The 22255-nt window shown below is 36.3% G+C and overlaps 1 protein-coding gene across 4 annotated transcripts in view; it reads right to left on the bottom strand.

Moving 5' to 3' along the window:
- Positions 1-22255, bottom strand: part of plekhg5b (pleckstrin homology domain containing, family G (with RhoGef domain) member 5b) — a 70305-nt gene that overhangs the window by 5421 nt on the left and 42629 nt on the right. For all 4 annotated transcript variants that reach the window (XM_077218708.1, XM_077218707.1, XM_077218709.1 and 1 more), the window contains 13 exons: positions 21568-21667; positions 20646-20715; positions 20242-20333; positions 19810-19946; positions 18521-18687; positions 4506-4709; positions 3138-3308; positions 2788-2883; positions 2266-2466; positions 2052-2162; positions 1196-1345; positions 973-1110; positions 664-783 (listed from right to left, as the gene is read on the bottom strand). In XM_077218708.1, coding sequence (XP_077074823.1) covers positions 664-783; positions 973-1110; positions 1196-1345; positions 2052-2162; positions 2266-2466; positions 2788-2883; positions 3138-3308; positions 4506-4709; positions 18521-18687; positions 19810-19946; positions 20242-20333; positions 20646-20715; positions 21568-21667 — 1757 coding nt within the window. The remainder of the gene's footprint in view (positions 1-663; positions 784-972; positions 1111-1195; positions 1346-2051; positions 2163-2265; positions 2467-2787; positions 2884-3137; positions 3309-4505; positions 4710-18520; positions 18688-19809; positions 19947-20241; positions 20334-20645; positions 20716-21567; positions 21668-22255) is intronic.

Raw genomic sequence — 22255 nt, 5'->3', positions numbered from 1 at the left:
TAATAAAGGCCTTCTGAAGCGAAGCGGTGCATTTGTGTAAGAACAATATCCATATTTAAAACTTTATAAAGTAAAATAACTAGCTTCTGGCCAAATGAACACAAGGATTCAACTTAAGTCTAAGCGCAACTTATGCGAGGAATGCGACGCCATGAAGCACTACGCTACTTCTTCTGACATCACAAGTTGCGTAAGTTGCGTTTTAGATGCAAGTAGTCTGTGTATGGCTGTTGGCCGGAAGCTAGAATTTTACTTTATGAGGTGCCATATGAATATTTTTTCTTACACAAGCGCACCGCTTCGCTTCAGAAGGCCTTTCTTAAGCCCCGGAGCAGTGTGGAGCACTTTTATGATGGAGAGATGCACTTTTATGGGCTTCAAAACAGAAACAGCCATTCACTGCCATTATAAAGCTTGGAAGAGTCAGGACATTTTTTGATACAACTCCAATTCGTCTGAAAGAAGAATGTCATATACTGTACACCTAGGATGACTTGAGGGTGAGTAAATAATGGGCTAATTTTCATTTTTGGGTGATCCATCCCTTTATTTATTTATTTAAAACCAACTACTACATTGCAAATGCTTCCAAATAGTCCCCAAATTGTTCAAATGGATCTGAAACTGGGAGGGATTCATGTTAATTATTTAATGTGAACTAACCCTGCTGTCTTTGCCCTCTTTCATGCGGAGCGCCCCCTCCAGGTGCAGTTGCCTGGTCTCTTCTGGTGCCGTGTCAATCATGGGTGCCATCAGGTCAATTCGGCTGAACTCCTTTAGAGCCTTTAGACATGGACGGGTTAAACAATACTTAAACTGTTTTCCACATAAATCACAGCCTGCTCAAACCAAAACCAAATTTCCAGCATGAAAACCATGACCAACAAGATATTACAACAAAAAAATGTATTTCTATGAAATCCAAAATATCACACTGGAATGATTTATCTTTTTTTTTTAATGAGTTCTTACCTTCTCCACCTCTTCGCTGGCTCCCTCCACGGCCTCGTACGACTCCACTCGAGCCGAAATGGCGGCCAGTTTCTGCTGCTCCTGACGCTGTCGCATCTGAGAGTCCACACTGTTGATAAAGCTCTCCACATACACCACCTGAAGACATTCACAAGCATCCAGATGAATACAAAAGATAAACATCAAGATATATATTTTTTGTGAATGTTCAAAAGGGTCGAACCATGCTGTTCAGCGCGTCTCTGGAGATTTGGTCTTCAGTTTTTTTCAGGATGGTCTTCAGGAGCAGAGGGTATTTGGTGAGTCTCTGGTGTGGTTTGGCTAGCATGTCCATCAGCTTCAGACGGTTACACTGTTTATTTGTTTCTGCCCACTGTGAAGATAAGAAATGCAATGATTACAAGCTAAATTTAGATCATAAGCAAAAAAAAAAATGTTTTTACAAAATGTAAAAAAATAAAAATTCCTTATTTTACATTTTATTTTCTTCAGTTGTACTACTCTGCGCAATTTGGTCGAAAACTTCTCTTCATGATATAGATCTTGAAGAGTTTGTTGTACATTTAAGATGAATAATTACCATTCTATATAGTCTATTTTTTTGTATAATCTAAAAATATATTATATAACATAATATTATAAAACATATATACATAAATATATATACATACACACACACACACACACACACACACACACACACACATATATATATATATATATATATATATATATATAAAAATTATTATTTTTTATAATAAAAATAAATAAATTCTGTAAACCTGCTTTGGAACAATCTACATGGTAAAAAGAGTTATAGAAATTAAATTTAATATCAAGGCCGATGGATTGCCAATGCTATAAGAAAAATTACATTTAATAAAAAAATAAGCAAAAAGTATAAATTACATTTACATTATTATATATATAATAATTCTGTAAATCTACTTTGAAAATCCATTTAGTAAAAAGAGCTACAGAAATTCAATACATCATGGATGGATATAGTTTGCTTTATATTAATATATGGTTGAATTTATTATCACACAAACACACACACACTTTGGTCGCAAACTCACCGTAATGTAGATCTTGAAAATTTCATTGTCTCTCAGCATTGAGCGCATGTATTCCATACAACTCTCCTCCTCCATGCAGTACCGGATATATGGCTGGAACCTGGACGCAAACTATCCACACAAACAAGACACTTTTAATTACTTGACTAGAAGATAAATAGCTTATATATATATAATATAATATAATATAATATAATATATATATATAACTCACCGTACTGAACCCCTGCTGCAGGTCCGTGGGGTCGATCAAGCTCCGTGTGTTTCGCGCTTTCTCCAGTGCCGGAAACATGACTTGAACCCACAGTGTCGAGTGCAGATGCACAATGTCGTGGACGTTGCTGAATAGCCGTGCGGGCTCTACTTCACACAGGAGACCGTTGTCCTGTAGATTTAGCAGGCCGCACAGGAACAGCTGCACAGACAACAGAAGACGCTTTAAAAACAACATCACATGGCATTTGCAATGCATTTAGCTTCCATAAAATAACATGTTTCTGATTAAACACAATTTTAGTAGGTAATAATGTCGGACAGGACTTGATTTCCTTCATTAGGATTTATTGGGTTATGAAAAGTAATACTAGTCAATATTATAAACAAAGTCTCACAATAAGACAAGAAACATTTATGTACAAAGACAATAAAGTGCAACTTTAATTTCAAAAGTTCTAACTGAAAAAAAGAAGAAAAAAAAGAAAGAAAGAAAATGTAATCAAGAAAACTGGCGACTTACATCAGTAATGACCCTGAGTTTCTTAATGTACGTAGCCTCAGTTTGGATCAGTTCCCATATTGCCTCTTGCTGTTGAAACTGGCGTCTACTTAAACTCTGAAAACAAGCAGAAAAAAGTCAGATTGCACTAATAAATGTGCAATGCTCAATATGTGAAATAGTAGAAATCAGATACATGTCCTATATCAACAGTTCTGAGATGCAAAATTCAGTTGATTTATGAGAAAGCTTGAGGTTACTGCAACCAATAATCGTAGTTGGTAATGTTTACATGTGTTAGCTCCAATGATCAATAGATGGGGACATCCCATGGGATTATGTTCCTGATAGAAGATGCAGTGTGTCAGTACCTCAGGGTCATCCAACAGTTGCCTCCAGCTTTCCTCAAGAGTCAGGTTTGGCTCCTCCTCTTCCTCCTCCCAGGAATCCTGGTGGAAGGCGAGCTGAGAAGGAACCTTGGGCAGACCAAACTGTGAGTACGCCTGCAACTTAGTTTGAAGCAGCTCCACACGGTCCACATCCTAAGAGACACACAAGGGAAATAGAGAAAATTGAAATCATCTTTCTACATTGAAGATGGATGGATAGATTGCATGACAGATAGATAGATAGATGGATAGATAGATAGACAAGACAGACAGACAGATAGCATGAACGATAAACCGACTAGATGATGGATAGATGGAAGGAATGACGGATGGATTCCATGGTATCTAGATAGTTCCATGGTAAATATCCCAAAACCATAATAATTTATATAATAGTTAGCTTTATGTTAATGATAGAATCCTTTTAAATCAACAAAACAACTATAAAGAGGCCCTAACATTAACAAAGTTTGTGATTTAGCAAAATCCCAACACAATTCACATCAGCAGACCACCAACCAACCAGCAGACAACTGAGGCGCTGCCTGTCTATTCAAACAAAACACCCCCGACAGGGTTTATGACACCTTACAGACACCCCTTTCACTAAACGCCACCTTCTCTTTAACCTCACAATTAAAGTCCATCCATTCATGTCAGTGACACTCTCATGGCCCGTGTGCCACTGGGGCTATTGTCCTGTAACAGGAGGGCCGGTGTACTTATGACAACGAGTATTTAGCATTGAGTGCTTCCAAACAATAGAGGCCAGACACAGATGAACTATAGGCTGCCTGTAGTGGCCACTGGAGATGACTGGTTAACCCTTCTTTTGTGGAAAAGAGTCCCAGTGGGACACAAGAACAGCCCCTGTCTGTCTTCTTTGGGGGTTTCATGGCTGATTGTGAAAAGGATGGAAGTGTGAAAGTGACAGGTGAGTGACAGCTTAGTCAAGTATCTGGTTTAAATGCAGGACGAAACTTTTCAGAGGGGGAGTTCTTTTGAGGCTCATGAATTTTGGGATTTTGTCTGTTGTATTGTTTTTCTCATGTATTAAAATGCAAGAGGAAATAGTCAAACTATACACATAGGAAGTGGATTTCATTGAGAAATACTACATCCGCCTCTTGTTTGAGTTTTGATTTCTTTAGTTCATTTTAAATCATTTATTCCCATGAAAAGTTACATTTTCCGCAAGTCTTAAGTTCAGAAATCATTCTAAAATGCAGATTTGCTGCTAAATTTAATCTTTACATGAGGTCTTTTTTTTTACGGGAAAATCACACCACTTGCTTTTCCAAGAAATTCCTGATGTTTTCAAGATGGGAGAGATAAGGTGAGAGAGTTTACCTTTCCTGCTCCGGCACCGAAGAACACGCTGATCCGGCTGGTGGCGCGGTTCTTCCAGTTGTCGGGACCAGCGGCCACACCGGCCAGTGAACCTCCTGGAGCCGCGATTGGTAAAGCCCCGCCGTGTACGGCCAGGGTGTCCGGGCATGGGATGTTGGCATCGCCCAGAAACTCTGTCATGTTCTTCCGCCGACGGGCCTGACCCTGCGAAGAGGAAGTGATGGAAAATCGGAAGATCCAGGTGAGTTGACAGTTTACAAATGCAGAAAGATAAAGCTTTGTGAGAAGGATATCAACAAGTATGTCAAGGACAACAGAGCGAGAGATACGGGAGAGACCGTTATCAGTAACAGTACGATACAGAATGAGGGCGTGTGAGAGAGATTTAGAAAGCGATTGAGTAAGGCAGGTGGGGTGGAGGAGGAAAATAAAATCAATGAACCAGCATTCATCTGTAGATATCAAACCACTACCACAATACAAAACAAAAAGTTAAAAATAAGGGTGGACACACATCTGGAATCACAATATTCTTAAAACCTGATCTAGAAATAGTATATTTCACATCATACAATTTCTATGTTTACATCTTCTGTTTATATTTTCTCAGGTTTTTCAGATGTAATTACATTTGAATAAATATAAAATATATTTTAATTAAATATAATTGTAATATATTCTAAATAAAAATATATATTTTTTCAAACTATATATAATTTTTTTCAAACTATTTACAGCTTAAATTATCTTAAATATATAAATATATATATAAAATGGAAACGTCAATTGCAAATTGCAATGGAACATATTTATTGGGGGGGGGGGGGGGCATAGCTTCAGAAACTCTGTCAGAAACAGAGTAATTGGAAAAAAAAGAGAATTGTTAACTAGAATTAGTTGACTATGACGAGCTTTGCTAAATCAGTAAAATGTACCATTTTATTTCATATTACCGTTTTATAATTTTATACATTACTCAACCCTAGTTGGACACATGGAAAACTTAGGGTACCTGCAAAGCAATGACATTAACAGAAACAATGATGCATTATGATTCATAAATTAATAATAAATAATCCTGCTGAATGTTACAATTTCCTCATTACATCATACAAAACAAAAATCGAGGAGGTCAGCAACCCTGCTCCGAGAGATCAAGACTGCCATTATTTTATAAGCAATTGTTCTGCCAGAGAGCACTGCAACATCTTTCTATTTAGACACACTCCATATTACGAGCTTCAGTGTGTGTAACAAACAAACAAACAGCTGTTTAGTATCTAAGGAAGTAGTAATCTCGCTGAGCGGGAGGCAGACAGGCTTGTTGACCCTTCTCCAAGACGGAGGGAATTCCACAGCCCTGAGTGCCGTTACCCGCTAACAACTCTTGCAAATTCCAGAGAGGACTACGACATTTTTGGGGAATGCACAAATAACAGGAAAGGTCTGAAGACAAAACAATGGAACTCCCTAAAAAACACAAGAGAAGCTGATGCTGATGCACTTAAGACACCTGTGCAGGTGTTTCAAATAACTAAATACATATCTATATACACACTAACATTGAAAAATCATGCCTGTAAGATGTTATTAATGTTTTGAAAGAAGTCTCTTATGCTCACCAAGGCTGCATCTAAGCAAAAATACAGTTAAAACAGTAATATTCTGAAATATTATTACAGTTGAAAATTAAATCTTATATATATTTTCCTCTCTCCAAAAATGTTTTTATTGTTTTGCTTGACTCTAACACCTGCAGGCATCATGTAGCACCCAGATTTACTCTCATTTAGACATGCACAGGTATAAATGAATATGTGAATATTTCAAATAAGGCATTTAAGTCACTCCAATAAATTCCAATAAATACTTCCAACCTCAATATAGGCTTTATCGGGTTATGGCAAACAAAATAACACGTTTACATGATGTACAAGATGTATATATACTAAATATGACAAAAAAAAATCTAAATTTCTTTGAATTTACCTAATGAAACGATTGCTGAGCTTCACAAACAACTAAATTAGTTACCAAGCCATGTACTATAACACCCGCCAAAGCATTTGCATGCGCTATTTAAGTCGATTAAGATTCCTTCCAATACTTCTCTGTGAACTGTACCGTTGGTAAGGTAATCAAGAACATCCCTGCAAAAGAATGACGGATTGGCCACTATGCCCCCCTTGCTAAATTTAGAACCGATGCAAAGAGACAGGCAGACGATGAGCTTTGATGGGGGGACTTCGGAGGATTCTGGGGTGAAAGGATGAGGACACAGATGTCAGGAAATGTTTCTACTTTGGGGAGGATGAACAACGGACGCCTGAACGCTGGTTATGGCTCACAATACCAGCACTGACACAACATTGAAAGTTACTGTAATAAAACAAAAACATTTATACACATTTTTATGAATTACAACCAATAAAGAAAGTACTCTATAAACAAACGGAGAAAACACCTAAGCAATAAACGGCACATAATTTATTCAAAAGCTAAAAAATGCAATTTGTTCAAACTCATGCAATAACACACACTTTAGGATCAGCTGTGCCTGGTGATTCTCACTCTCTGTGGAGGGACTGAATAACCAACGAATTTATGAAGCGGAACAGGGTTCCCAGAGTGTCTGATCTACTCACCATGGAAGCAAGCGGCATGTCAAATGAGAGATAGACCATGGTAATCTCTCAGCCGGGTTCACAGAGCCTGACCCATGCTAGAGCCAGCTGCTATGATCACTCAAACTCACAAAAAGTACAAAAGTACCTCAGAACCTCAGAACCTGCGACTCCTTAATGCGTTAGAGTTCTTGAGCCAAAATGAAGTGTGTTAAATGATAGATCACTAATTTTAATTCAGCGCCCCTTAATTTCCTGCTAAAAATATGAGGTGCATCAGGGCTCCGTACTAGGTCCTTTCTAGTGTACCAGAGCTGCTCAGCCTGCAATGAGAGGTAAAGCTTTCTCACTGAGCCTGTCTGCCTGCATTACTGAATAGGGCAGCCCAAACGTCATAGCAACTAGGAGGATCCTGTCCCATTGTGTGGGGCAGGAAAGAGAGGTGTGGCTACTTAAAGACAGAGGGTCACATGTAAAGAAGGAGGGGAGAAGCTGGGTCCCCAGGAACACATCCTGGTGCCTCAAAAACGCCAACCGTATGTTTGGGAACATATGTTTGATTTAAAAAGTCTAAAAATAAGATTACTTCAGTCCTTGCATACAGAAAAGGTAATTACACAATAAAGAAAATGTAGTTGAGACTTTTACAATTAACCACAAACTGGTTTTACATAACAAAACTGTTGCTGAATTAGTCTACTATCATTAAAAAGAGGTTCTGATGATCCTTGGGATTTATGTTGAATTGAAAGTGACAGTAGCATGGCATCCCTGTCCCTTGAGTGATTTCCCAGAATCTATTATTTCCTTGCCATTACAGGGAAATGACCTCAGAAACTGAAAACTGAGGGGAATCCCAGACTAGTACGTGCTGCAACAAGTCTTGAATTTCTGCATCGGTATTATGAATCTAAAGATGCCATGTGATCTATAAGAAAATGTCTGAGTGGATGATACTCCTCATTAGAGAAGTTAAAAAAAATTTATACCGGCCCTGGACCTGCATGCTCAGCACGTTAGTAACTCATTAGAGGACATGCCTGCTTAAAGAAAGACTGATGCACACTAAAATAATACATAATAAATAATAATATACATAATATATAATGAAAATAGATATAATGTTCTATAATTCCTTAATGTCAACATAAACTATCTCCAATCCATTCACTTTAGTAGTGTGACATGATATTTAAAGAGACAAATGGTCTTTTATGAATTGAAGACCAGGAAAGTACATTACATTTTGATTTCAATCTTAAAATCCTGTAGACTTCAAAGAAATCTTCAACATTTAAGCACACAATACGTTTCTTATGATTTTAGGCAATAGTAAAAAAGAAAAAGAATATATTGAATTGAATATATATTTTTAAATGTCAATTACCACTGTAAGACTGCATACATCATTATTTTATTAAGTTAAATTAAAACATTTATAATAAATAAATAAATGTATATTATTATTGACAGTGGATACAAATAAATAAAAAGATAAATAAAACAATTAATAATATAATTAAAATAAAATAAATTACAATACGCACACAATACGTTTCTTATGATTTTAGGCAATAGTAAAAAAGAAAAAGAATATATTGAATTGAATATATATTTTTAAATGTCAATTACCACTTTAAAACTGCATACATCATTATTTTATTAAGTTAAATTAAAACATTTATAATAAATAAATGTATATTATTATTGACAGTGGACAAATAAATAAAAAGATAAATAAAACAATTAATAATATAATTAAAATAAAATACAATACAACAAAATAAAATAAAGAATCCATTTTCCTCTGTGGATGTTTTTAAATGTCAACTACTTTGTTGTTTGCAAATACCACTGTAAAATGCCATACCTCAACTCTACAAATATAATTAAAACAATTAAAAATAAATTCATATTCTTTTTTTGTCAGTAGACACAAACAAACAAACAAATAAACAAAATAAAATACAACAAAATAAAGAATGAATACATTTATATTAATTTCCCTCAGTGGATGCACAGGTTTTTACCCTCTTAGTGCGGTTAGGGTTGAGCGATGTCTACCATTTTGGTATCAGACGATGTCTACAGTGAAACATCGCGATGGACGATGATATCGGGAGGAGGGAGGGGGGGGATTACATTCTCATTTTCCACTACATATTTTCCTCTATATCTCATCAGCAATTTCGATTTTGGCTAAATCTGCAGCAGCTGACCACTAAGGAGCGAATGTAAAGTGACGTGACATCACTGCCAGATTCAAACTGTGCTTTCGTGCTAAGGCTGGCGCTGAGCCAAAGACGGACGCGCTCGGTGCTTGTCATAGGCTATATCACAACTGTTCAGTGTGTTTAGCCACATACTGTTTATTTTAGGTTTCAGACATTTAAATGCATATAATTTATAGCAAAACAATACATTTATAGTTTGTAAAATACACAATGGTGTCTATGGAAGCAGCAATAAACCATTCAAATATATTTGCCGACGGTTTTTATTCATATCAGACACACAAATAACTATAAAGTCAACTCTATTTTTCTCCCAGTTCACCAGCCACTTTCATGTATTTCGGGAGAAACTGATTAATTCACGCGCTGTAATAAATCCAACAGACAGGAATCTCTGAACTGCGGCACAAACAAACATCTCGATGGGGGGGGGATCGCGATGCTGGCTAAACATTGTGATGTCTGTCAGCCATCACGATGGACGATGACTAAGTGCTGTATAAATAAACTTGAATAAGTCCCACATCATGTTAAGTGTTCAGCAGTCAGCTGAGGTTTTTAAGTTGACATTTCCCTACTTGTTACATTACCAGCACTCAAATCAATCCTCGTTAAAATTTTACTGCTTACCACAACATACTCCTAAAAGGGTCACGTCTTCCTGTATCTGTATCTGACTGATTCCCGACAACAACAGACTGACCACTGGGAACTGATGCATGTAGCTGCCTTTTAACCCAAAACTTCTCCATAAAACATAGTTTATCTCGAGAACACAACAAACCAGTGTGAAGATAAGAACAGCTTTTGATCAAGTTTGAATAATGATGAAACAAACACAGGTAGAAGAAGAACAGCTTAAGTGACCAGAGCTCACAAAAACACCCAGAAACACCATTCTGAGCAGGTCACATTTCATTTACTAACTTTACCTTGAGTGTCAACATAGGACTAGTCTCAAGGTCAACAACACTCACAGTGTCACCCACTTCAATTAGTCAAAGCAAAAGCATAACAAAGAGCCATTGAAGCTTAAGGACAGTCGTATAATCAGTGATCAAAACCACGATACGGCCTTATCGCCTGACAAGATAACAGCGTCTGTCTAGCACACGGGCCCAAACTTGTGTCGTCGTCAGGTAGCGGAATGATGCTAATGGCTTTCCATTACGTGCACATTCAGCTTCCATTACACAAAGCTCCTTCCCACACAATACAAACATTTGCTCATTGAGAAATACAGTGTCACGCAATCAAAATGTAGCTATACAGGAGTTTAATCACTGACGAACCATTCACTGAAACAAACACTCTAAATAACAACGTGCATCATGTTTCAAACCTGTTAACCGTTGCCTCCCTTTTTGAGCATAGATGTAAAAATGCACTATCCAAACTTAAATGATTGTAATTCATGAGAGCCTAAGGTTGGTCTCTATTTAAGGACACTTAGCAGATTATGGTTGAAATAAAAGCACTTAAAAAAATTAAAGTGAAAATTAAATAAGCTAAATGTAATGAACTTGAATACAAAATTACATTTACAAAACTTTTGGTTCTAAAATATATAGAAAAATCAAAGCTACGTCTAACCAAGTTGTGTTCCAAATTTGAAGTTGATATCACAAAAATGTGAGATTTAGTTTAGGGATGCAATACAAAAATCGGGGGGAAAAAAGAATAACTAGCTATTATTATTTGCATTATTATTTGCATTAGTGCAATTGGTCAAATCGGTGTTACCGTGAGCAAATGAATTGTATTCCCGCTTGAAACGAGCGTTCGTAAATATTTCAAATAAAAGTTACGCTCATTCTCAAACGTGTATCACTGGATCATGGATTATCGCGAAGCTGTTGTGTTTGGTGCTGCTGTATTGTATTTGCGTAAAAGACGTTGGACTCGGAGATTTTGGGTTCATGACCTACATGCAAACAACGTCATATCATAAATGGTAGAAACCCAGCAATGGTGATGATTAGCTTCCCCTCCATTTTCTCGGAACTAATGTTTTGGTAGCAAAGAAAGTTTACCCGATATGTTTCTCTGGAATCAGCCAGCACGAAGGACATCTATATTCCGATTGGTTGCTGGCTTTTGCCGCTGACCCGCGTCATAGCTCATTACCATAAAGTTGAGCTACTTTCAACTAGGGGTGCGCCGATCCGATACTCAGTATCGGTATTGCTCCGATACTACCAATATTTGCCGGATCGGGTATCGCCAGACGAGACCATCCAAATCCGATCCGATATTGTAGCCTACGAATGTTATTGTTATACAACACAAAAGGCACAAAAACATTATAAAGCACTATAATGTTTTCGTGTATTCCAAGTTTTCTGAAGCCATTACATATAGTTTAATGTGAGGTACAGATTTAAATTGTTAAATTAATCTACACCTAAGTGCTTCCCTCCGCTGCGGCTGTCAGTCATTCTCAGCACTCAAACAGCGCGTCGCGCTCGGGTAAAACAGTCAACACGATGAAACTCTCTCCAAGATGAGTCAATGTTCCTATTATTATACTGTAGATCTGTAGATAAAGGTCTATGGTTTGCATAAAAGGACTTTAACGTGCTGGAGTTTCACATGTTACTTTCTACCGGGTGTCTGTTAGATCACAACACAACTGATCAGTGATCACAACACTGGAGTAGAGAGCGATATAATTGCTCTTCACGCGCACATTAACTGAAATTTAAAACTGTTAAAGGCTCACACTAATGAATAAATAAATAAATATATGTATATCTTACTTTTGTGCTTTGAACTTTTCAATGCGAAATGCTGCGCGCCGTGACTCCATGTTGCTTCGAGCGCATCATTCTGCGCACGGGATGCGCATAAGGTTTCGTGCTGCTCTGAATTGGAGGCTTTCATATTACAATACTTTTGCGCAATGGCAGTTTATTGATAGCATTAGTTGTTCTGTCCAATCTATCATATGTTGCTGCTTCATTAAAAAGCAGCAATACTGAGTCCCAGGTATCGGAATCGGTATCGGAGGCAAAAAAGGCGGATCGTGCCACCCCTACTTTCAACTTTCTGATTGACGCTCAAAACGCGACACCAATGGATTTGACGTTCCTTGCAGCTGAGAGAAGCCAGCTTCCACTGAAAATTAATGACTTCCGGTAGCTTTGGGAACTCAAGTTGGCGGGGGTGGGAACGTACAGTTAGTGTCAGACCTTTCCAATGATACATGTTTTGTCAATATTTTATAAAATAGTTGAGTGCATTTTGTCAAATTTGAAACATGACACCGCCCCCCTGGGGGAGGAGCCTGCTTGAAGGTTTTAAAGTACTTTTCCATAGTAACCCAATGTCCAATTTCAAAACGGTTTTCAGGGATGAATTTTAAGTGTTAAAGCTTACCTAATTTATGATGACTTCTAAAAAATGTGATTGGGAAAAATAGGCAATAATAAGAAATGTGCCATGTGTCCGGGACGCGGACAGTTAACAGGTTAAAATCATGATTACTAGAGAGCAAGTCAATGAGTTCCATAGCTTTACCTGAAACTTTTTTGGTGATGGACTCTTGAGAGACACTTCACCAGGCAGATGGTCAGTATCCATGTGGAGCAGATCCCAACTGTGCCACGAGGACAGACGTCCAAAACGTACCATTGATCCAACCTGGACCTGACCTCAGGCAAGCACTAGTCTTACTCTAAACTTCAGCAGTCAACATCCAGAGAAGAGGCAGAAAACAAGCTAGAAGACTCCACATGTGCTCAGGATCTGGCTGACAGTGAGTAGATTTGAAGCTTTTGCTTCATGACTTCATCAATCTACTCCTCCCATCTTCTCCAAAGTCATTCTCCACCACATCACAGCAAACAACATTCACACGCTAGATGCTGATCCCTCCCACAGCAGAGACCAGCAGGCCTTCTTTCCATACAGTAGGGAAGTATTAAATAAGCGGGTGAGTGAATCTACCTCATGTTGCACTCCAAAAACATTCAGCATTTTGATGACAATTAAGCATTTCCTCATTACTGTAAAGCATCAGAAAATAAAAAAAACTAATTAGATAGCAAACAGTGTAGTAAAAAAAAAAAAAAAAAAACTTTTACATGTTTGCTGATCAAACAACCTTTATACTTATTTAAAAACAACCAAAAAAGGAAATGTGAAGACACATTATAAAGAGCATTTTGGGCTTAATTGTGATAAAATGGCTTGGTTTTCTTTATAATTTTTTTTTTTTAGTAATGTCTTTGTATTTTTTGGGTGAAAAGTGAGCATGATTGGTATGCACTAAATATCTTTTGCTAGAAAAGGGTGGTTTCGCTGATATAGGTATAAAAAGCAGTGATGACAGACATTTAATTCATTACGTAACAGGATTTAGAGTTCAGTAAATGCTTTATGCTACATTACAGATACTACTAATTAAGGTGATTTATGTGAGACACCATGAAATTGCTTTCCAAACAATGTTCTAACAAGATTCTCTCCACTAGTTTCCCATGAAGATAAGACCCTTTTTTTTGCTAAAGTCATGTTTTGTTCTACTGTCTTGGAACACTAAGTGTTAATGATCAGAAACTAAATGCATGGTAATTGTGTTAACTTCACAAGAGCATCAATCACATGTGGGGGTATGTTGTGTCAAGAGCTTTGTTTCTTTGTTGATAACCCAGGTAAATAAATGATCACTATGGTTTGCATTGGTCTCTTGCCTAATGAAACATTTTGTGCAACAGAGATCTGCCATATGGGCAATTTTTGCCCAAAGCTTGCAAGAGTTATTATGCACCTTAGACAAAACATTTTAAAACTTGATCCTTTCATTTATGGAGGGAAACCAATGAAGATTAGATCTTGTCTGCTCCGACACTAACCTCTATGCTGTGATATTAATACACTTTTGAACCAGACTCTTATCAGAGTTCAAATAGGAACAGGAAAAGCTCATTTCCTGCAGTTAGTTACAGCCGACAGATGCTGTGCAGTTTATCCAGACCTTTAATAGTCCATTGACTGAGTTACATTTGATCAAACGCTCCTCCTGGCAGCTTTTGATGCTATTTTTGGAGACACACCTCTTAAGTCTTTGAAATCAATGTTTCTCAAAGTACTGCCATACTTCTGTATAACTACTGATTCTATTGTAAGCTAATGAAAATATTGCAATGTTAAGCCATTTACCTTCTCATTAGAGACAGCATAATAAATGAATAAATAAAACTTTTATTTCAGATAGTTACTAAGGCAACATTTCTCATTCATAGTTTAACTTGTATTAAAATAACTAAAACTGAAAACAATTAATAAAAAATATTTATATATATATAAAAAGTACTAGTAAATTATATATATATATATATATATATATTAGTGCTGTAAAATCGATTGATCACATCTAACAAAAGTTTATAAAATATATGTGTATATATTATTATATTTACTGTGTATGTATATATATATATATATATATATATATATATATATATATATATATGCGTGTGTGGTTATATACAGTACCCGCAGACAGACATATATATATATATATATATATATATATATATATATATATATATATAAATATAATAATATTTATACACACATATATTATGCAAACATAAAATATATTAGATGTGATTAATCGATTTGACAGCACTAATATAAATACACACATTTCTTAATGCACTTTTTTTAAACTATGAATGTCATTGTATTAGACAATTTAAAAAAACATCTCACCAAGCAGCATTTTTTTCAAGAAAGACCAATCTAATTTTTTTAAGCTAAATATTTCACAGAAATATCCTTTGTTAGCAGTTAAACTATTAAATGGAAAATATGAATAGTGTTACAGAAAAAAAAGTATACTGACAATTTGTGATTGTTAAACTTTGCAAATCAAGTCCATAATGATGAACTACACCTATAGTAACTTTACTGGAACTACTACTTTAACCAGTTGGTTAAAAGTCATTAAACAAAAATGGCTCAGAAAAGTGATGTTAGTTCTGAAAAAATATCCGTGAGCATTCGAGTGCAGATGCCACTTGTTTTGTCATCTAATGCAATGATATAGTCAGTAGCTGGAGGTGTTGCACATTCACAACATAACCAAGAGCCACTAAATCCATCATAATGACACATTTCTCTGTGTCGCTGATCCATGGAGGCCCCTGGGGGCCACAGGGACTTCTGACCTAATCGCCTGTAAGGTTGTGTAATACACCTCTCAGGTCATTAGACAGGTGTCCTCAGGCAAGATAGCTCTACTGCGCACCTGTGTGGGTGAACGGTGTGCCACAAACGCCAACTTGCATTAGCAATCTAATCTTATTTGACTAAAGCAACAGAGCCGCACGTTAGAAGTGAAGAGGAGATGCTTGAAGTCGACGTATTTGGCGCGAGAGATGAATCTTACGCCACGGGATTAAAGCGACAGAATCCCAGCATGCATTTAAAACAGAACATCAACGGTAACCATAGTAACACCACTGTTTTTGTAACAAACATTTATACACCACTAGGACCATCATATTTAGGGTGAGTTGCTGGCAAAAGAAGGCCTGGGCAAAAACACAACTTTCACCTGAAAATCTGCTCTTGTGAGACACTCGTCTTTCAGCTCCTGGGAGTGTAAAAGTCATGATGCTACATCAAACGCTCACGCTTCAAAGGTCACTCCCCCACAGGGGCGGATCTGGCCAATCAAACCTCAAAGAGGAGTCCTGGTGTCACCGCCGCACCAGTAATCCCGGGGGTGATGGGTTTCTTTCTAAAGGTCAGACTTTGGTGAGGGGGCAAGACACAGTGGGCGACTTACCACATACAGGTCAAACGCGCTCGCAGACAAAACCCAGCAGCTCTCATAAAAATTCCAACCGAATAGTTGGCAGATGATTTGAGAATTCCATCAGCGAGAAACAGAGAAGGTCGGAAAACTTAAGACTTGACAACAGATCACTGCTACTGTCAGAACAATCAAAACATACGGTCCAAAGCATATCAATCAGGGGCGTTTCAGGGAAGGGAGGCAGTGTCTCCTCAAAAAACTGGATGAGAAAATAATCGATATTACAAAAAAATAACACCATGCAAATATTACAAAATGTGACATTAAAAAAAAGTGTAAAAAGTCACTTGTTTTTATAAAGTAACCCGATAAAAAATTCTGCTTTGTCATCACAGGAGTAAATTATATTTCAAAATATACTAAAACAGAAAAAAGTTATTTTAAATTGTTATATTTCACAATGTTGCTGTTTTTACTGTATTTTTGATCAAATAAATGCCTTGGTGAGCATTAGAGACTTTTTTCAAAAACATGAAAAAAAATATTTTTAGATGGTAAATATAAACTTCATAATTACATTAACTTTCTAGCTTTGTTTTGGCAAAAAGCACTTTACTACAATCCTGTAAAAAAATAAATAAATCAGGAAGCTGTAAAAAAAAAAAAAAAGTTTCTCGACCCTGTAAATTTTAATGATAACAAATGACAAAAATCTAATTCTGATCAAGGTTCTGAAAAAATAATGTATTTTGGGGAAAGTTTGGGATGCACTATTTGCATATAATGAACAACTACAATAGGAATTGCGTCACAAAGTGATAAGGAATGACCTGCTGGAAAACAGAGGGTGGTGGAACCCAAAAATGTCAGTTGATACCATGATGTAAACTCTGGCAGGCTGTTATCTTACAAATGTGTGAATGCAAACCACAAGACTTGAATGACACCAGAGGCGATGACTGTGAAAGTAGAAGCAGAAACAACAGCCCTTCCTTTTATTAAAACTGGTGAAAAATCTTAAGCTCAACCAAGCCACATGATTCACGTATCCTACCTGTCTGTCTGTAACACAAACAGGGTTTGTTTAAATTTCTAAACTCAAGTATGAGCAATAGCAGTACTGATGCATGCCTTTATGTCAATGTGTGCTGAGATAATATAACATTAAAGTGAATATGAACTTTGATTGATTCAAATGTCAGCAAAGGTAGGAGGTTTTCTTCTCCATTCAAAGACCAATCATAATCTTCCTTTTCGGTTGCAAACTAACCTTTTATTGTAAACAAAAAACTGTAAATCAAACACTGGGTCTAATTAGTGAGATTCTCTGTGGTTTTCCTAAAGGCCCGTCTTTCCAAGAAACTGGAAAAACAAACCTGAATCGAATGCGTCATTCCTAAGCAATATTCTCCCAACACGTGTAGTCTTGTTTTATGCTGTTACGTAACCTCCATCCATACACAGCAAAGCAAAGCCTGATGGGATGACAGTCTAGACCTGAATGCTCTGTTCTAAGATTTTATTGCTAAGCCTGACGATTCAATGTCAAATCACAATAAAAACCTATGAGGGACAACGACGGGCCTTTACCCACAATCCTACGATCTGCACTCATCTCCGACGCCTATAAATCCATGTTTGTACACGCACACAGGAGTGAGTTCAGGCTTGTCTTTCCATGAATCCATCTTTACTGAGCATCACAGCGCAACCGGGAAATCCAATCCCGTGATGATGAAAGAGTAACCAGTCATTTCTACAGAGAAGAGCTAAAAAGTACACAATTGCCAACATCAGAAGCTCAGAGTGACCCGCGTGAGGCAGAGGATGCAATCAGTAAACTTCCTGCATGAGGTATAATGTCTTGTGTTTAAAAGGAAGGTCAGATGGGACTAAGGTGTTGTTTAGATATCATGAAAGAGAGGAACACATGAAAATGGGGTCAACGGGTTCAGCAAATACACTTATTGGACATGCAAAGAGATTAGCCAATCATAACAGTGATCATTTATATATAGAGTATAAGTGTCAGAAAATGATCTTGTAAAAATGTAAAAAATTAAATAAAAAAATTAATTAAATAAAAAGCCACTACTATCAAGGAGGTGGACATATGGTCTCGTAAAACTGAATTATGACTAAAAACATTTATGACACAAAACAAACAAAACAAAACAAAAAACAATATTCTCATTTGGGGCAGACAAAAGGTCTTGTACGACTATTACGACAACAACGACAACCTTGACTAACACTAAGGACTTGGGGTAAAAAATAAAATGCTGCAAAAATGTGGCACTTTTTAGCATCTATAAACACATTAGGCCATGTTTCTAAAACAGATTTACAACACACACACAAAAAGAAAAAAAAAGCAACACTACTGACCAGTATGTCCAAACTCTCGCGCCTTGGTAGGGACCCGGGCTCTGCCCTCTCACTGCCCGACGTGAGGATGTACACACTGCCCCCTACTGTCGGCTTCATGTTGGGGAGACTGAGAGAGCGCAGGTCCTTCACGCTCTGCTCCACCTTCAGTTCATCGCCGGGTCGAGCTGCACAAAAACACAACATTATATAATCAATTAATAATAATAAATAAAATATACAATGCCTGTAACCATGGTAAAACATGCAGTGGGGCACACGACTTTGAGATTTTTTTGGCTTTAATAAAACACTATTTTAAACATGAAATCAACATTTAAATGAATTGATTATTATTATTATTATTATTATTATTATCATGTTGTTGTTGTTGCTATTTAAAAGCGAATTAATGTTAAATTATTAAATTAAACTAAAAAAATGTAAAATATTAAAATGACAAAAAATAATAAAAAACAAAATAGCTAAACAAAAAAACTTTGAAAAAAAAAACTTAACTAAATTTCGATGACAAACACTATAAGGACTTGGGGGTAAACGTATAAAATATGGCCCTTTTGGCATTCATATGCATATTAGGCCATGTTACTAGAACAGATTTACTACACAAAATAAACTAAATGATCAAATTAAAAAATACTTACAATACTGTGTGGATTATTGTTAGTAAAAAATAGTGTTTAATTCCAAACTCAGTACAACTGAATATGTTCGAATCTTTTGTTAGTGTGATTCAAAGTAACAGAAGGTCTTCAAAAAGAGTAGATCTTCAGCATGAATTGAACAGTTCTCCACTCTTCAGACTAGCTGTTAATGTGCCAATTATTTTAAATCTACCCCTTCACTACACACTCACGTCACTGGCTCAGTATTACGCAACAGCGGTAGGTCGGATGCCTGTGTTGGCGTTATCAGATTAAAGACGTGGGGATGGAGATTTGTAAAGACAGGCACATAGTTGTATAGTCATGAAAAGAGTCACATGAGTTCTTTAGAAGTATAACAGCTCTAATGAAGTTTAATTGGTCACACCTCATTTAGCAGGAAACTGTCTGGCTCTGTGGACACAATGTCTGTCATGTTGTGTAATACCGAGATAAGTTTTGAAGTATACTGCGGTGAACATGCAGGAAGAATGAGTTACCGCAGCTGAAGCGAGGAAATGTTGACAGCAAGATTGAAGCAATGAAAACTTGTTATATTGATGGGCTGGAAATGATGCTGATGAGAAAGTGGTCACTGCAGAGGACCTTTAAAACACATCATAAAACATACAGGGTGACTCTTACCTTTTACTTTAAGGTAATGTCCTCCAAAACGATATGCCTCAAATTGTAGTGAGAGTGGAGTGTTCGACTGGTCCAGGAATAGATGGACTCGGGATAACTCAATGCCCTTGCGCTCAAAAATTGGTCCGAGCGCCTCTCTAAAGAATAATAAAAGTGCATAAGTTTCAAAAACAGATGTATCAACACTTAAAATCAGCCAATCACAGATTTAGACCTTTGAATGGTAATTTTGAATGGTAGTTTTTCAAAATAACTTTGAACTCAAATATTGATTATGCAATGGACATATTAACTACTCATTCACAGAAAAAAACACACACAAAAACAAACTTTACTAGCTAATTTTGTTCCTCAACCAGTAGAGAATGGCGGTGGCAACACCAAGGTTGTGGGTTCAAATCCCAGGGTACACAGATCTGTTCCCTGACTCACCGTAACGTCTTCTTTTTGACAGCGGGGACGATCTCCGTGTCTATGTCTATGTTGAGGTCAAACTTGAGGCTGAAGCACTCCTTTCTGGGGTCCTATAGGGGGCGACAGACCAACACTGGTCAAAGGTGGGCGGCAGACACACCACTTCCAGTCATTTACACCAAACTCTAAATGTGATCATCACAAGATATCGATCAAAGGACCACATACTGGGGCTGCTGACGATGCCAGACGTGTCATTTCCTGTACACTATGTCAGATAGGAAAGTCCACATTCAAGTCTGTGCTTGTACAGTAAAACTAATGTAATATGTAGGATGGGGCTATACTGTTTGAGCTTGTTTTCAGATTATCATTGAGCAATGGAAAAAAAAGAGCCTTTGCAAAAAGATGACAGCGCTTACATCAGTGTGGCGTCGCCGGGGCTTCTTTCCTTCTCTTCCTTTCAGCTTCATACCTCCAGTCTTGCGTTCTCTGTCAACAGACAGAAAGACACCACAGGCGCATGAGGTCAGAGGGTCATGTGACATTATCACTTTTCATTCTTATAATTTTTTTTAGGGTTGAATGATTTGGGGGGAAGGGGGGGTGGATGGTGGCGAAACTTTTTTTATTAAATTTTTTAAAATGAAAATTGTAATAAAAAAAAATAAAAAAAACACGCTCCAGGTTTGCTGAGCTTGTTTGTAGAACTGCACAATTTGGCCAATTTTTTTTTACTATATACAAGTACGACTATAAAATGATAATAATAATATTGTTATTATTACTATTATTAATAAATACAAATATTAAATAAAATAAATGTGGCCCAATTTCGCCCAAGATTTTGTGATTATATCAATATGACTATAATAATTTTAATAATAATACTAATACATTTAATAATTATTGATATTATCATCATCATCATCATTAAATAATTAAACAAATAAATATGAATAATAAATATTAATAAATATCTTCATATTTCACGGTAAATTTTAAAAAGTATTTATGAAAAATAATATAAAGATACAGAAATATTGTACATTTGTAAGTAATACAATAATAATAATAATAATAATAATAATAATAAAAGTACAATACTAATTGTAATTATATATGGTAAATATTGTAAATAGTGCTTTTATTTTGTCAGAAAACGGCAGGGAGCCCTTAAAGCATCTCTTTGTTGAAAACATTCGGTTTATTTGGGAAGATGGTCAGCATCTGTTACATTCCCAAATGCATGTTATAAGCGACTCAAACTAAGAGTGCTTACAGTGATTTAGATTCCATATGGTTATTTGAATGTTGTGTGATGGTTGTGGATCACCGACTGACCCTCGTTCAGTGCTTCCTTCCTCGTCTTCCTCTAGGTCTGAAGGGGGGCTCGTGCGAGGTGGACAGGAACGCGTCGACACATTCCGCGCCAGGATAGAACCTGATGACACACATCTGATCTCACAATCTTCACTCTTTATAGACAGGGCTATTAGCGTTAACTGAAACTTAAATTATTAAAAATTTCTGTTGATTGAAATAAAGCTGAAATAAAATATTAGTTGAAAGACTTAAAATAAACAAACAAAAATTATTAAATGGAAAAAGTAAAACCAAATCTAACAAATGACTGAAATGCTGAAATAAAAATTAAACCCAAATAGCAATATTTAAAAAAAAGAAGAAAAGAATAAAATAAAATCACAAAAGCACAGAACAAAATGGCTAAAAATTTAACTAAAATTAACATGAAAACTAAAAATCAAAAATAAAAGCCAATTCAAAATAAAATAATAATACATTAATAAAACTATAATAAAACTAAAATAACTGCTTCATAATAATAAATCAATTATTTTCACTAAATATTGGTGCAGATATAATTTTTTTTTTAAATTGATAAAAAGTTGTTCAAGATCAAAAAGATAAAGATAAAATAAAAACAAAGAATTCAAGTAAACGTATTTAAGTTAATTTCTTTTAATAAAAAATACTTCAAAATATTTTTATACTTTTTCCCCCAATAAGA

This window comes from Siphateles boraxobius, unplaced genomic scaffold (assembly GCF_051911475.1).
Source record: "Siphateles boraxobius isolate OS27281-9 unplaced genomic scaffold, OSU_SipBor_1 77, whole genome shotgun sequence".
Classification (NCBI taxonomy): Eukaryota; Metazoa; Chordata; class Actinopteri; order Cypriniformes; family Leuciscidae; genus Siphateles; species Siphateles boraxobius.
This window is presented reverse-complemented; position numbering and strand designations above follow the sequence as displayed.